This window comes from Hemicordylus capensis, chromosome 2, assembly GCF_027244095.1.
Source record: "Hemicordylus capensis ecotype Gifberg chromosome 2, rHemCap1.1.pri, whole genome shotgun sequence".
Classification (NCBI taxonomy): Eukaryota; Metazoa; Chordata; class Lepidosauria; order Squamata; family Cordylidae; genus Hemicordylus; species Hemicordylus capensis.
This window is the reverse complement of record NC_069658.1, coordinates 156902763-156920549: the sequence shown is the minus strand read 5'-3', so window position 1 is coordinate 156920549 and position 17787 is coordinate 156902763. Positions and strand designations below refer to the sequence as shown.

At 42.8% G+C, this 17787-nt stretch overlaps 1 protein-coding gene across 4 annotated transcripts in view; it reads right to left on the bottom strand.

Moving 5' to 3' along the window:
• Nucleotides 1-851: 851 nt before the first annotated feature.
• LOC128345377 (rap1 GTPase-activating protein 1-like) overlaps nt 852-17787 on the bottom strand; it is a 34349-nt gene continuing 17413 nt past the window's right edge. Inside the window, exons 5-10 of one of the 4 annotated variants that reach the window (XM_053297245.1) lie at nt 11975-12089; nt 11001-11130; nt 10767-10847; nt 9736-9821; nt 4353-4421; nt 852-2513 (exon numbers count right to left, since the gene is read on the bottom strand). In XM_053297245.1, the coding sequence (XP_053153220.1) occupies nt 4394-4421; nt 9736-9821; nt 10767-10847; nt 11001-11130; nt 11975-12089 (440 nt within the window). In that variant the 3' untranslated portion in view covers nt 852-2513; nt 4353-4393. Of the gene's footprint in view, nt 2514-4352; nt 4422-9735; nt 9822-10587; nt 11131-11974; nt 12090-12755; nt 12849-17787 lie in introns of those variants that run through there. The other 3 variants (XM_053297246.1, XM_053297247.1, XM_053297248.1) reach the window with 3 other exon arrangements.

Genomic DNA, 17787 nt, shown 5'->3' with positions numbered 1-17787 from the left:
GTCTATTTTTGTACTACAGTTAAAGAAACCTTGTCTCTAAGACCCGTTCGCAGATATGTGGATCTGGGGTTGTTGAAACCGCGGATCATGAGGACCATCTGGGAACTCTTTTTTTTAGTCCTATGTGAAACTGTGCTGAGTTCTTAGGTCTTATCATTGTGAGGTATTCTGCAGCTGCAGTTCACAAAATGAGAGTGTAAAAGATTTTGAAGTTATTTGGGAGGTACTGAAACTAGTGGTTGACTTTCTTTTGCTATCCATGCCCCAAGTACTTCCTCAGTACTTCCTCAGCAGGGACACGAGCTACTTTGTGTTGGTGTTTGAGTTAAAATCAGGGATTGGGTGGTTGAGCACCTTCCTTTAGGTTTAGGAGATCCCCAGTTTTACTCCTCACCTACAGTCAACCCCACAGAGGTCTGCAGACCTTATCTCAACCAATTTCTAGCTGGATGGTTCAGATTATGAAGTTAGGTTTGAGGATTGCAACAAGTAGTATGAAGTTGGATTGCAACAATTATTGGGGTTAGAAGGTGCCTATTCTGGAAGGACGGGGGAAATTCCCCTTCAGATTCAAATGCCTGCCTCAGATTCAAATGATTGAAGTGAGCATTAGGAGCTCCCAGGGCCCATATTTCTGAAGGAAATATGAACTGCAGCAACACCTCTAGATGAAAAGCATCTTTTGGTTGTGACAACTCTGCTTTGACTGAACTCCCATATTTTGTTTGCATCTTGATGACAGTTTGAAGCAGCAGACAATCTGAATGGAATCTGTTAAATCTTTCAGACGCACAGATAATCCAGGTACTTGCTTAATTTTTATTCAATGCACAGCTTTTATTTTTATAGACAAAGTCCACATACTTTTCTCCAGCAAACATCGATTGAGAAAATATCTCTCTCTCTCTCTCTCTCTCTCTCTCTCTCTCTCTCGGATAGGTATGTTGCTTTTAATTGTAATGGAATGTACAAACTAACAACATTTCTTAACTGACATTTTCTTCAACCTATAAAAGAATGGATTTATCGTATAAGTTGAAATTAGGTCATATGGTACATCACAAGTGTTGTTTTCCTGGTTTTCTTGCTTTTAAAATTTTATTGGTTTTTGCAATATCTTAAATATTGACTTCCCACTCACCAGTCTGTGCGATTCAGTATACAAGTCAACCATTGCTATAATAATTGAAAACATATATCCTAAACATTACAAACTCAATTTTACTCTACCCGACCTGCTATTATTACTACATTTCAAACCCTGCTGAAAAATCAATATTAGAGAAATAGTTCTTTAAGTATAGTAAGAATGGTTTCCAATCTTCTTTAAAACATTCCAGGTTTTCATCCCTTATCAGTACTGTAAGTTTTGCCATCTCAGCATATTCCAAAATTTTTATCAGCCAATCTTCTTTGGAGGGCATTTCATTGTTCTTCCATTTCTGCGCATATACTATTCTAGCCGCCGTGGTTGCATACATAACAATTGTTAAATTTCTTCTGGAAAACTCTCCTTGCGTTATTCCCAGCAGGAAGGATTTTGGTTTCTTAGGAAATGTCATTTAAAAAATTTCCTTCAACTCATTATATATTATATCCCAGAAAGCCTTTGCCTTCCCACAAGACCACCACATATGAAAAAAGGTTCTTTCACAGTGTCCACATTTCCAGCATTTGTTTGGAACATTTTTATACATTAATGCTAATTTTGGGGGTGTTAAATACCACCTGTACATCATCTTATAATAATTTTCTTTTAAAGTATAACATGCGGTAAACTTTAAATCCATTTTCCATAATTTCCCCCAAGCTGCCATATCTATATTATGACCCGCATCTTGAGCCCATTTTATCATAGTCGTTTTAACCACTTCATCTCTTGTCTCCTCCAGAAGCAGCAGCTTGTACATCTTAGAAACTAATTTTTCATCATTTTCACACAGCTCCTTCTCAAATCTCGACATTTGATCCTCAAATCCAACTTTAAGATCCTTCTTATCGATTTCATTTAACTGATGATACTGAAACCAGATTTTGTACTTCAGTTAGGGTTTTTTTTTACTTACAGCCCTTTTCTTGGAAACATAACAAATCCCTATAGGTACCCCATTCAGGTTGCATATTGATCTCTTTACGTGCTAAAGCTTCAATTGGAGATAGCCATCATGGAGTTTTACATTCCAACCATTTTTTATATTTTACCCACACTCTCATTAGACTCCTTCTCACATAGTGATTAAGAAAATCTTTATGCACTTTACTTTTATCATGCCACAGATATGAATGCCATCCAAACCTTCTATCAAATCCTTTGATTGAGAAAATCTCATTCATCCCATTCATATAGCAGTCATTTGGAACACAGTCTTGAACACAGACATGGATAACATGGAATAAATAGTTAGCAGCTCAAGTTTCTCTTCTTTGGAGTAAAGACTTGGCAAACCTCTCCAAAAACATGCTAGTTATACTTTCGTTTATGCTCATGTTCCACGACATCTGTGCTTTGCTTCCTGTTTTTAAAAAGAGAAAAAACTCATTTTCTCAAAGAAAATGTTTAATTTTTCCTTCTTTATTTCTCATACTGATAGCCTGCTCTTCCTCTAAGGACTTCAGTGCAGAATACAGGGTTATTCAACTTTATCCTCACAACAATGCTGCAAGAGAAATTAGACTGCAAGGAAGAGAAATTGACCAGGGTGCTTTCCAGATGACACACTACAACAGTGTCACTACTGTCTGTTAAGTGTGCTTCCGTACTGCCTGTGTTTCAACACTGCAAACCCTGTGCTGTCAGAAAGGTGCCATTCACGTTTCTCATGACATCTTTAGGATTTTATCCTTCTGTTTTAGTCCTACAATGTTGCATGCGCATCACAAATAAATAGCTGTATTTTCCCGTTGTAGGAGGGTTGCGCAAGCTATTTTCATTTTTAAAATGATCCTGAAGCTGAAGCATTTTACTGCTGAACAGAGTGTCATCTGGAAAGCTCCCAGGGCATTTTCCAGATTACCCACTGAACAGCGGTAGTTGACTTCAGCTTAGCAAAATCGTTTTGAACTCGTAAATAGAGGTTGTTGTGCAAACTCAACACCAGGGGGAGCAGTCTTTTCTAGCTTGCATGAAACTTTTGCATCGGGAAAATACAGCTATCTATTTACAAGGTTGTAGCGCTGTATTGCAAAGAGAAAACCTGAAAGAAAGCATTGGAAATGTGGACGGCACCGTGCTGACGTGCAGGGACTGCGATGTAGAAACCCAGGCAGTGCGGAAGGACAATTAATGGCCATGGAGTTACACTGTTGTAGTGTCCAGTCTGGAAAGCATCCGGGAGGCTTTTTAGACAGCAGGCCTTACCACGAGGCTTTACTGCAAGTTTGGGGCATAACGGATATGCCGATGCAAGAAGAGGATTTTTTCACCCTGGACATAAACCGGGCTAGGTTCCAATATGAAGGGAAACCCCTGAATGGTGTGTGAAGTGCTCTCTGAAATTTTTCAGGCACTTTGGGTTAATTGGGCCGATATGTGGCCACACACTAACCCTCCCAAAGTGAAGATGCTCCCTGAAAAAGCTCTTGCTGAAGCTGACTCAGCAAGCAACTTGATAGAGCAGCAACTTAAACCAGGTCAATTTGATCCAGGTTAATCACTCTTGCCACTATACCTGACACCAACCCGATGGCATACATTCCATTAATATATATTTTAGGGGCATAATTGGATTGTCTGTGGATTGTTGCTTCATTTTCTGAATCTAGCTAACTCCGTTTGTGCTGTTTGTAAATATATGGCAGTGCCAGGAGTATTTCCTGCATTCCCAAGAGTAGAATGCAGTAGTTCAGGAATGTCGGCCCAGTAATGCGATGAAATGAAGATGCAGAGACAGTCACAAGCTTTGCAGGCTCGCACGCATAGCTGGCTCAAAATTCACCAAATACTTTAAAATTGCTTCCCTTGTAAACACAAAACATTCTTATGTAGATTTAACTAAGTCTTTATTCAGAAACAACTCCATTTTCTCCTTCTCCTTTCCCTCCTTTTTGTTCCTGAGGGCCCCCCCCCCAACACTCCCGCAGGATCCCCACTTGGACAAACGTCTAGTTAACAAAACATAACCATGACTAGATAGAATCCAAAAGATAGTGAGCGTTCTTATTCCACTAGATTCTAAACATCAAGTATTGGGCCATTAGGATTAACTGGGAAGAAAACAAGAGGTACAGATTATTTTTCTTTTGCTTGTGACAGCTAGGAGTTTAGGAGCTCAATGCTGGAAACAAAAAGCAACTCCAATTATTAAATAATGGGAAAATAATGGCTAGGGTATTATCAACTTCTTGAAATTTACCTCTTATGTAGAAGGGTGGATAAGAAGGAATAACAATAATCTCAATGTGTTGAATAGATTTCTCTTGAACTGTAATATAAGCAGAAATATGATGAATTATAGATAGAAAGAAAGGATGACATATTAAGTGGGGTAGTCATATATTTCTGGTAGTAGAATATTGAGACCTATATTGTTTCAATTTTGTAATGTTTTCTATTCTTTTCTATTTCACAATAATGTAACACATGAAATTAATCAAGCTGACATACACAGCAAGGAGTCACCAGTGCTGTTGGGAATTCCCTCTGGTAGGAGAAACCCTTATTCATGATAGCAGAGTGCACAGAGGCACAACACAGCGGAATTTGCTTAGGCATGCATGTATGCTGAGAGTAAAATAACTTGGAGCTAGTTCATAGTTTCAACCAATATCAGGAGTATTTATTAGAGAACTCAAGTTAGGAAAGTGAAGAGATAGGATCTCTATCTCTCTAGCTGGAAGCAGATGGATTCTGCATCTCTGCACACATGGTGCAGGGAGAGAGGAGTTTGCATGTTGCAAGGGAGAAGGAAGGGCGAGAAGAAGTGACAAGGGAGGCAGGTAGGAAGTGTCCCTGAGAGTAGCAATCTCAGTTCCAAAGGGATAGTGTCAGAGCAGTAGAATAGAACAATATCGGACCTCTGAAAAGTATACAGTGTACTGTGCTTGATTGGCCAGCAAACTCGCCTGACCTGACCCCATAGAGAATCTATGGGGCATTGCCAAGAGAAGGATGAGAGACATGAGACCAAAGAATGCAGAAGAGCTGAAGGCCGCTAATGAAGCATCCTGGTCTTCCATAACACCTCATCAGTGCCACAGGCTGATAGCATCCATGCCACGCCGCATTGAGGCAGTAATTGCTGCAAAAGGGGCCCAAACCAAGTACTGAATACATATGCATGCTTATACTTTTCAGAGGTCCGATATTGTTCTGTTCTACAATCCTTGTCTTCTTGGTTCCATGTAATATTCTAATTTTCTGGGATTGTGGATTTGGGGTTTTCATGAGCTGTACGCCATGATCATCACAATTATAACAAATTAAGGCTTGACTTATCTCGCTTTGCATGTAATGCGTCTGTCTCATATATCAGTTTCACCTTTTAATTTGCATTACTGAAATTAGTGGACTTTTGCACGATATTCTAATTTTCTGAGTTTCACCTGTATATATGTATGTACAGTGAAATTCCATAGATCTGAGGAGTCCCATGAATTATGAAATGGAACACACACCCCTTCTGCTATCATATGCTGGGCAGTGTATGGGTGACATTGTGTGCTCTTGACCCTTGTCCTTCATGGCTAATGAAGCTGCCAGGGAGGGGTAGGTAGATGGTTGGAGGTGATTATCAATGCCTCATTAAGGGAGGGCAAGATGCCATCATGCCTCAAGGAGACGATGGTGAGACCATTATTAAAAAAGCCCTCCCTTGATTCCTCCAACCTGAACAACTATAGACTGGTCTCTAATCTGCCCTTTTTGGGCAAGGTGATAGAGTGTGTGGTGGTGTTCCAGCTGCAGAGGGTCTTAGATGATACGGATTATCTGGACCCTTTTCAATCTGGCTTTCGCCCCGGATATGGGACTGATACTGCCTTGGTCGCTCTAGTGGATAACCTACGCCGGGAACTAGACAGGGGGAGTGCGTCCCTGTTGGTTCTGCTGGACCTCTCGGCGGCATTCGATACCATCTACCATGGTATCCTTCTGGGCCGCTTCTCGAGTATGGGAATCGGAGGTACTGTGTTGCAGTGGTTCCGGTCCTTTCTTGGGGGGAGGGTCCAGAAGGTGGTGATGGGGGACTACTGCTCGGCCCCGTGGCCGTTGGCCTGTGGGGTCCCGCAGGGTTCAGTCTTATCCCCCATGCTGTTTAACATCTACATAAACCCACTGGGAGAGGTCATCCGGGGACTTGGACGGAGTTGTCAGCAATATGCGGATGACACTCAGCAATATCTCTCCTTGTCACCTGATCCTAGGGAGGCGGTGGATGTCCTGAATCAGGGTCTGGAGGCCATGTTGGGTTGGATGTGGGCTAATAAACTGAAATTGAATCCAGATAAGACGGAGGTAATGTTGGTCATTAGGAGAGCCAATCGGGATGAGGAGATTTTACCGGTTCTGGATGGAGTTGTCCTCCCCTTGAATGGAACAAGTACGCAGCTTGGGGGTATTACTGGACCTGGCTCTGCTTTTGGAAGCTCAAGTGGAGGCGGTGGCCAGGGGTTCCTTTGCACGGCTTCGGCTAGTGCACTAGCTGCGTCCCTTTCTCGAGAAGGCAGATCTGGCCACAGTTACCCATGCCTTAGTCACGTCAAGGCTGGATTACTGTAACGTGCTCTACGTGGGGCTGCCTTGAAGAACATCCGGAAACTGCAGCTAGTGCAAAATGCGGCAGCTAGGGTTTTATCCGGAGCTGCCCGGTGGGAGCACATCACACCCATTTTGAAAGAGCTGCCCTGGCTACCAGTTTGTTTCCGGGTCCAATTCAAGGTGCTGGTTTTGACTTTTAAAGCCCTAAATGGTTTGGGCCCGGGATACCTGAGGGACCGCCTGCTCCCAAGGGTTGCTGCCCGCTTGACGAGATCATCTGAGGGGGCTCTGCTCCGGGTGCCGACAATGAGGGAGACACTGTTGTCGTGCACGCTGGACAGGGCCTTCTCTGTTGCTGCCCCCAGACTCTGGAATGCTCTCCCTGTGGCTATTCGCTCCTCAGTTTCCATCACAGCTTTTAGAAAAAAAAAGTCAAATCTTGCCTTTTTGCCCAGGCATTTATTTGATTCTCTGCTGCTGCTCCTTATAATCCTTATTGCTTTTATGCTTTTTGTTTAAATTTTTTAATTGGATTTAATATCTTGTGTTAAAAATTTTTTTGCTGTAAACTGCCTTGGGATTGCTTTAATGAAAGGCAGTATATAAATTTAACAATAACATAAAATAAATAAATATGCACATGTATTTATACTGCATAATGCAGCACCTGTTGGAGCAGGCCTTCTTACAAATCGGGTATAATCTTTGGAGTGATAAGGTTTTCAGTACTCAGTTTTTGAGGCCTGGAGTCTGAAGAGTGAATTTGGGACACAGACATTGCCTTCCTGAGAAGGCTTAGTTGGGTACAAGAGTCCTTCCATGTTGGATCATGGACACTTACTTTAGCTGTAATAAGGTTAGACAGAAAAAGCCCTCCCCTCTTGGAGATTACACCAGACAGCACTGCAGCAGAGAAGCCAGAAAGTGACCTCTCAGTTACCAGCAGCCTCCGTAAAGAATCCAGACTTGTCAACGTGTGTGGCGGGAGTAAAAAAGCACTCAGGTGACCAGCTGAGGAAGCTATACATGAATCATTTTTAAAATTTATTTTAAGCCCAAAATAGATTCATTATTTATTCATTATTATTTATTTATTTGATTTCTATACCGCCCTTCCAAAAATGGCTCAGGGCAGTTTACACAGAGAAATAACAACTCAATAAGATGGATCCCTGTCCCCAAAGGGCTCACAATCTAAAAAGAAACATAAGAGAGACAGCAGCAACAGTCACTGGAAGTACTGTGCTGGGGGGTGGATAGGGCCAGTTACTCTCCCCCTGCTAAATAAAGAGAATCACCATGTTAAAAGGTGCCTCTTTGCCAAGTTAGCAGGGGTAACAAGTGGGGCAAGTGGTTTCTGTAGAGATCTGTGTGGGCTTTTTAGCCAGGCTGAAAGAATCCCCTTCCACGGGGTTTTTCCTACAAGGAAAATGACGTTGCTCAGAGGCTCCCCAGAATGCTCATCCCATTGGAGGGAACACCCTTTGGTGCTGGAGGAGGAGGAGGAAGAGACTGTGGGTAGAAAGTAAGGAAGAACAACAACATGGCACTTACTATGAATGCAGCTGGGAGGCCAATTCACACACTCACTCTGGGCTGATACACAAGTCAGCAATAAACACTGAGGTCATTTGGACTGTTTGCAGGGATGCACCAATCCCATCACATGGCAAGTTTGGTCACCAGGGCCAAACTAGACGTGATTTTAAGCATCTTGTTTGCGTGGTGGTTTGTTTACTGAATAGCAGTTGCGCAAGCCTGCAACTTGGATTGGGATCATGATAAAAGGTAAAATCCCAATCCCTGCATACCACAACCCCATTCTGGACACCGGCCCCTGTGACTGCTATTTACCAAATGTCATGCAGAGCCAAGCAGCCTGTTAGCTGCATGTGGGCATATGAATCAATTGCTTGATATTCAGAGAGTAGAAAGATGGTGGAAGGATTTCAGAATCAACACTGTGGGTTCAATTGGGGCTGATCCTGCAAAGAAGAAAGCACTGCCTGTTAGGGCACAAGCAGCTAAGTGATGAGGTAAGTGATGGACTAAGTGATGGACCCTAAGTGATGAGGGTCCAGTGGGCTGGGTTTCCTGTATCCTCCTGATCTATGGAGCCCACACAATAGCCTGGCATCCATTGTGCTGCAAGACGCTCTGCTTGTCTCTTGCAAAGCCAGACCGAAAAATCAATATTGTGCCAGATCAGGAAGTATTCGGGGGTCAAAGAGCACATTGCCTGGAAAATGAGTTACAGATCAAAGAAGCTGCAGAGGCCATTCGAAAGCCTCCCTAGCCTTGGCTGCCCCTCTCTTGACCTCAACGTCTTACACTTCCCTAAACACACTGGGAAACTGACAAAAGGGTGCAACCAACCTTAATGACAGGAGACAGAAAGCAGCAAAGGCAGACACACACAAAACTAGCCAGTGAGCAGAGAGATGATTCAGAAAAGCGGCAAGCCACAGCAACACAGAGAGACGGAGCGGGGAAGGGCATCGTAAGGAACAGAGAGTTGGGGGAGAATTTAGCCAAGAGGTTCACCGAGCCTGTTAGAAGGATGCAGGAGACACCGTGAGAGAATGGTGCTGGGTAGGGATCAGAGCATATTCATCTTCTCGAGATATGGCCCACACAGTGTGGCAAGAGGGCCAAAAAAAAGGGATTGGGAAGTGCTGTGGGGCAAAGGAGAACACAGACCCAAAGAAGTTTTACTTTGGATTCCAGCCCACATTTTCCTACCAGGTTGTGTAGGAACGGCAGAGTCCCTTTCCCTTCCGTCATCTTTTCCCCACATGCCCTTATTCCCTTACCCTAGGGCACCAAGGCCCCCTAGGGTGTGGATTACCTGTGCATTACCCAGCATGCACTGAGACACCCCTCCAGTGATGATATCACACACAGCACAAAATGGAGGCCTGTGGAACAAGGAAGTGGCAGTTTCTTAAAAATTCTTCCCCTTGCCCCTGGTTTCCTAGATATGAAGAACCCACGAATCACCTCCCTGCCTCCTGAATGTCATGGAAAAAACGGAAACATACTGGGCTGTAATGCTGAGCATCCACTTTGCCACCTTTCCCCTTCTCCATGGAGCCTGCACCGCTGCCAGAAGGGAGCAGACGAGTAACTGAAAAGGAACCAAGGGTTTAAAAAAAGCAGGTTTTTAAATCAACCTATTTTGGGAGCTTTAGATTCATCCTTTTCCCCACTGTGACACTGAATCATAATCACCTGCTAACTAAATTTGCCCAAGACAGTCCCAATCTTCTGGTACTAGTCCCTGGAAAATTGCTGACCCTATTTATCTTTTATGGGGTAATTCAAGAGGTGTTGCTATTTTAAGGTTTCAGTCGCCTCCCTAAATGTCGGAGGTTGAAGGGAGAATCGGGATTACATCATGCCAATAGGCCAGGACACCCATGGGTCTTTCCCAGGCTGGTATCCTCCTTCCATCAGGGCAGCAAGGTTCCCATATGATTCAAATCTTCTTGTGCAATATAAAGATTCCTGTCATCATTGTAGTGTCATGAGGCCTGCCATGACTTTGCACATCAACAACACTGCCAGAGTAATGTATGAGTTGACCTGAACAATCTGTTGAAGTTTGTTTAAATTGAAATATCAAAATTATTCAATTAACAAATCATAGCATTGATAACCATTCATAAGCATGTACAGAATCTTGGACTTTCCCATTCCAATGTTGGACAAACAATGTCCATTTAGACACAAATGTATCCATTGTATCTGGATGGCTTTAAGAGGGGTTTGGATAACTTCATGGAGGAGAGGTCTATCAATGGCTACTAGTCAGAGGGCTATGGGCCACCTCCAGCCTCAAAGGCAGGATGCCTCTGAGTACCAGTTGCATGGGAGTAACAGCAAGAGACAGGGCATGCCCTCAACTCCTGCCTGTGGCTTCCAGCGGCATCTGGTGGGCCACTGTGTGAAACAGGATGCTGGACTAGATGGGCCTTGGGCCTGATCCAGCAGGGCTGTTCTTATGTTCTTATCCTTGCCCCTGGAATGTACAGTCTGACCAAGAACACACAAGAATTCCTGCTGTCTTTACCTGGTGAGCTGGTACTGCTGGGTGTACAGACATTATCGTCCAACCACGCACTCTGAGCCAGCGTGTCCTGCTTCTGGGGACCTTCAAGGGAACACATCAACTCTTGCACAAAAGAAATGGGAAAGAGGCCCCCATCACTAGATGTTAAGAGGGAGCTTTTAGGGTTGCTGTATCTACTCAGTTGAGACAGGGGAATTACTAGAGTGAAAGGGGCTCAGAAGACCCCACACTGACCGCCTCAATCTCCTCCTCCTCAGACGTTCCATTTTCACTCACTCTTCTGCAACAGCTCCTCACATTGGATGAGGAGTGGGACAGGGGCTGCATCACACAATATTCGGATGTCTGGCTGGAGGGGATTCTGCTGAAAGAACAGGAGCCCCAGTCACCCCCCTTGTAATAACACAGGATCAAAAAATGTTACATTCCCTTATAACAACGTAGGGATATGCAGAATGGATCATGGTCGGAACATTCTGACTGGGAACCAGCCATTTCAAGTGTTCCGAGCTCAGAGCAGAGTGCCTTCAAATGAGCTCAGAACAGAAGAACTCGAGCTCAAAACATTCAAGCAAAATGGCACTCTTCTGGCCTCTGCACACACATGGCAGCCATTTTTGTGGTCAGCACCACCATTTTGGAGTCGAAAATGGTGCTCGGAGCGTTCTGACTCAAAACAGGGTCATTCTGTCGGAACAACTGACACGACTGGTTGTTCTGACAGAACTTTCCAGGAATTTTGCATTCCATTCCGAGCTTGGGACAGAATGCAAAATCCATTTCACGCACATCCCTACAACAAAGCTTTCCTGTTGTATATAGATCTTAAAGTCTATTCTGTGAGAACAGAACTGCTCAAGCCTCTAGCTACTATGCTCAATGGCTGACATGGTGCGCAGCTTACCACCTCCATAAGGAGGATCCACTGTGGGGCTCTGCAGCCTTGAGAGGAAGTGCCAACTGGGGAAACCTGTGGAAACATAGCTTCTGCAGTTGCTGCCTCAGGGCAACCTTGGAGCTTCCTTTGAAGTCTGCGACTGCAAGAGCCCCACAACGCATCCTTACAGAGGTTGGTGGGCTGCACATCATGTCAGCCAATGTCTTCTGTATTGGTAGGTAGCAACACGGTAGGGATGACCAATTTTTCTATGCTCTACTGAAACCTTTTCCAGCCTCTCCCTTCACAGCAATATTTTGTCGGAACTCACTTGCACTTCCTGTTAGGGAATTCTGGGGAACTGGGACTGGAGGAACCATCTGACTTGAGGTCAAAGAAGGGTCCTGGACTCTCCAGTACCTTCTGTATTCTTTCAGCAACGTCTGCTAAGGAGAAATGAGAAAGAGTTTACTACACAGAGCCAGGAGTCCTTCCAAAAGAGCTAACAATTTCTATAAGGCTCATCAGCAGACGCTCCTCCAGCCCAGGCTGTGTAGGGACCATTTAGATTCTCCAGAAGCTCAAGGCCAGAGAAATTACTCCCCTTTTCACTAGTTTGACTAGTAATCTCAAGGATTCTTGACCCTTTTCTGTAGCAAACAGCACAATTTTCTATCATTATTCCTTGCACTACAAACATCGCAGCACTTTCCAGTTCTCTGCTTGTGAGACACCACAATTTTGATACGGGCTAATCTGTCAGAAGAGCCACATAGTCGGACTTCCGGTTGGATAGCTAACGAGGCTGCACGCTTCCCGACAGGGGAGACCGAGGAGGAGCAATTTAAGGGGGGTTTGAGGCTTCATAACCACCCCCCCCCCATGCCACCCTGGATTAAAGGGTTTGGATCAAGATCTCCCACAGATTCCCCCTGAGCCAGCTCCTTAATTTAGAGCTGTGTTGAAGAGCGCAGTTCTGTTTTAAGTAGAGCGGTGGGGGCTGGGAGACATCAAGCTCACTCCTCCATCGGAAATCCTTTCGACTGAAGCTGGTTGGCATCTAATCTCTACGGTTTGGATTTAATTAATTACTTAAAGTTCAAGAAGCTCACCTCTCAGCGTGATTAAGGATAACTTGCTGGAATCGCACCTGCTTTTGTTGGAAGGACTTCACAGAACTCAAGCCGTTGCTGTAAGTGTTCTGACTATAAATCAAGGAGGGAAATTCAATCTTCTTACTAAATGCTGGAATTCAAGAACTGAACTGATGTCTAAAAGCTTTAAAGCTTTTAAAAAAACCTATATTAGTGGGAATTACTATTGCTTTTCCCCCCCACTGCTGTTTGAGAAAGTCTATGAAAGAAGCGTTTTGCTGTTTGCTATTGAATATGTCTATCATCAAGTCAGCCAATTAAAGGAAGAAGGCGTTCCACTCTACCGTGAGAAAATTAAACTGGCAGTGATAAGATATATGAGTTGTGGTGTGGAGCTTACAAGGCCCGAAAATTGGGAAACAAGAATATAAACTAAGAGCCTTTGAGGATGATGCTGTGTTCTTTTTAGAAAACCCATTGGACAAGATTGGAAGACTCTTGGAAAAAATACAACAATTTGGCCAATTGGCTGGGTTTTATATAAATAAGACTAAAACGAAGGTCTTGACTAAAAATATGGATCAGAAATCTAAGGATAGATTCTCTGAAATAAGTGAGTTGAAATTGGAGAAGAAAATTAAATGTCTGGGGGTTTGGCTGACAAATAATAATTCTTTGTTGTTCTCAAATAATTATATTAAAATATGGAATACAGTGAAAACTGATTTACAAAGATGGTCTAATATGAATTTGTCTTTAATGGGAAGAATTGCAGTGGTGAAAATGAATGTCTTGCCTAAAATGTTATTTCTTTTTCAGACTATTCCTATAATCAAAACTTTAACTTGTTTTAAGCAATGGCAGAAGGACATAACTAAATTTGTTTGGCAAGGGAAAAGACCAAGAATTAATTTTAAGAATTTAACAGATGCAAAGGAAAGAGGTGGTCTTACCCTACCAGACATAAGGTTGTATTTTGATGCTGTTTGTTTGACCTGGTTGAAAAAATGGATAACATTAAGAAATCCTAGAATACTTGATTTGGAAGGATTTGATAGAAGGTTTGGATGGCATTCATATTTGTGGTATGAAAAAAGTAAAATACATAAAGACTTTCTGAATCACTATGTAAGAAGGAGTCTAATGAGGGTATGGGTAAAATATAAAATATGGCTGGAACCTAAAACTCCGCTATGGGTATCTCTGATTGAAGCTTTAGCACGTAAAGAGGTAAATATCCAATCACAATGGGGTACTTAGAGGGATCTGTTATATTTTCAAGGAAAGGGCTGTAAGTTAAAAAGTATAATTGAAGTACAAAATTTGGTTAGTGATTGGTTTCAGTACCATCAGCTAAACGAAGTTTATAAGAAGGATCTTAAAGTTGGATTTGAGGATCAGATGTCGAGATTTGAGAAGGAGCTGTGTGAAAATGATGAAAAATTAGTTTCTAAAATGTATAAGCTCTTGCTTTTGGAGGAGACAAGAGATGAAGTGGTTAAAATGACTATGGTAAAATGGGCCCAAGATGTGGGGTGCAATATAGAAATGGCAGCCTGGGAAAAATTATGGAAAACTGATTTAAAGTTCACTGCATGTTATGTTTTAAAAGAAAATTATTATAAAATGATGTATAGGTGGTATTTGATACCTAAAAAACTGGCATTAATGTATAAAAATGTTTCAAACAAATGTTGGAAATGTGGACACTCTGAAGGAACCTTTTTTCATATGTGGTGGTCTTGTAGGAAGGCTAAGGCCTTTTGGGACATGATATATAATGAATTAAAGAAAATATTTAAAATGACATTTCCTAAGAAGCCAGAATCCTTCCTGCTGGGAATAACACGAGGAGTGTTTTCTACAACTAACTTAACATTCTTTATGTACGCTACCACGGCGGCCAGAATAATATATGCACAGAAATGGAAGAGCAATGAACTGCCTTCAAAAGAAGATTGGCTGATACAAATTTTGGAATATGCGGAGATGGCAAAACTTACAGTATTGATAAGAGACCAAAATTTGGAATGCTTTAAAGAAGATTGGAAACCATTTTTATTGTATTTAAAGAACTATTTTGTAAAATATTGATTTTACAACAGGGTTTGAAATTTAGTAATATTAGCAGGTTGAGTAGATCAAAATTGTGTTTGTAAAGTTTAAATCTATGTTTTGAATTATTATTATAGCAAGGGTTAACTCTATAGTTGGTGATTCACGAGGAGGTGTGAGCGGGAAGTCCATATTTGTTTAATGTGTTGTGATTGATTATTGTTAAAATTAATAAAAATTTAATTTTTAAAAAAAAGAAGAAGAAGAGCCACATAGTCACATTTCCTCTCTGCAATTATGTGTTTAGTGGTACCATAGAGAGAGGAAACCTGACTGGTAGAGAAGAGGGTTGTTGTTGTTTTGTTTAAAGGTCATTTAAATCTCTCTTGGCTTTGTCCGTTTGTTCTTTCCAATTAAGCTGAAGAAGGGCAAATGCACTCTAGTCGTTAGGAGTATGCCAGAAATTGTTACATGTAGCCAGAAATTTGGCTTTGTACTGCTCCCCATTCTCATGGACAGTCAGACAAGACACAAGTTTGACATAATACAAGGTGGATCCGATTTAGATATTCCAGCCCTCATGACTGTAAGGAGAAGGGACACACACACACACACACACACACACACACAGAGAGAGACGTACTTTCTTTGCAACTAAAACTGAGCATTACTCTTGGAGAGCAAGGCAGGCCAGCTGCTGCAACTTTGGTTTGTAGACTCCACTGTCACAGTGGAGGGTCAAATGAGAAGTGATGCAAGAGAAATCTCTGTTACTTTAATGCTGCCGAGTGGGGAAGCTGGTCTTGTGGTAGCAAGCAAGACTTCTCCCCTTAGCCAAGCAGGGTCCGCCCTGGTTGCATCTGAATGGGAGACTTGATGTGTGAGCACTGCAAGATATTCCCCTCCGGGGATGGAGCCACTCTGGGAAGAGGAGAAGGTTTCAAGTTCCCTCCCTGGCTTCTCCAAGACAGGGCTGAGAGAGATTCCTGCCTGCAACCTTGGAGGAGCCACTGCCAGTCTGTGAAGACACTACTGAGTAAGCTAGATAGGCCAATGGTCTGACTCAGTATATGGCAGCTTCCTATGTTCCTAATTTAAATTTGACCAGAGCAGTAGCATTGAGGGAGCGGGAGGTGATTAACGCCTTCCCTACAGGCCCTTTGCTTGATCAAAAACATTCTATCCAGTTGGTTTTCTTCTGGCTGGGCAAGATACAGTGGCCGACATCCCCACTAATGAAGTACGCACACTTCAAGAGACTGTGGGGCCATGACGGGAGCCCTTACACAAGTCCCAGCCAGCAATGCGTTTCCAATCTTGCAGAGCCCTTCTGGAGTGCGGGGAGTGCTCTGGATTCTAAGGGCTCTGGATCAACAGGGTGCGTGCAGGAGGAAAGGGGGGAACTCTTCAAGGGCTCCCAACGTGCCCTTCAGTCCCTTGAAGCACACACACACTTTGTTAGTCAGGATGTCCGCTGGTGATCTGAGATGCTGGGAAAAAGTAAGCAGGGGCAGAATTAAGAATGGGGAAATAGCCCACGGGGAAAGGGCTAAACACCCCTTCTTCCCCCTGCTGCTGCTCTCATCAAACTTGGGAGTTTACACTTAGTTCAAAATAAAAAACTGAAACAGATGCTGCATGTGTCTTCAATGTCTTATCTAGTTTGCTCCACAGACTCTAGCTATTCTTATGTGTTGTTCACACTATGTGTTGTTCACATAATGAAAATAAATATGTGGTGGTGGTTGGACTTGGAAGGCCATATAATGCCTGAATTTTGCTATTTTGTTACTGCCCATGTAACAGGAATCTTAATTTACTTCTGTCGCTCTTGGAGCAAATGAAAAAACCTCCATTTTTGCCCATAGGTGGGGCAAAGGGATGACAACACACTTTTGGGAAGGGACTGTGAGTAAAATAAGGGTCATTCTGCCCCTGCTTACTATTACTGAGTATACTCTTAAACCCTAATCCATGAGATGACAGACGTATGACAGAGAAAGGGGGCAAGTTTCAGGAGCACAGTGTGGTGTTGAACTGCTGTACAAGTTCTTTCTAAAAACTCCTGAGACCCTTCCAAAGCTGTTTGCAGTGCAGCAAATGGGGCTATTATTAAGTCAGAATATCACTTTTCCCTGGCACACACACAAAAGACTCTTACAATCGCAGCTGCAAACTTTGGAAAAGCCTCTTTACTTAGCATAGCGTGCTTCAATCTCACCAGAAACTTTTGTTATTGTATAATTTGAAAGTAACAATCCCATTCTGGTCAGCTGCAAAAAGGAAAGGTCAAACTTTGCCACAAATTATAATACAGATTATCTATGTCCTTCCCGTCATAAAACTCAAAATCCCTTCACCATTTGAGAAAATTTGATTCTTTGGACTTATCTTCCACTTCTGCATCATTTTCCATCTCCTAGGATGAAAACATGTAATAGGCGGTTGTTTTTCATCCAAAAAGAAGGTGGTACAATCGTTATGATTGCCCATGACATGCACTGTCATTTTGCCACTGTTTGACCAGAGAAGACAGTGGGATAAAAGAGAAGAGCATGGAAGATTATGGGGAATGATCTTCTATTGGTACCACCTTCACCTCTCTTACGAACTATTCAGTGTTCCCTCTAACAGGGATTCCCAGAGGTTGTTGACTACAACTCCCATAATCCCCAAGCAGAAACTGTCACAGCTGGGGATTCTGGGAGTTGTACTCAACAACCGCTGGGAATCCCTGTTAGAAGGAACACTGGAACCATTGCCTTCTCTTCAGCCCCAGCCATTTGTTCCCCTCTCTCTCCCCCAAATCCAGACTCTCAGTTCCACCTGGTGCCATCTTATCCTATTTTATCTAGAACTGGTTTTCTAGGGGTTTTTTTTTCATGTCATCAATTTGGAAACAAGATCACACAATACTAACAACTCTCTCCGGTTATTGCTCTATTCCCCCCGCCCCCATTTTAATATACAGAAAAGCTAGCCAAGTCAGAGAACT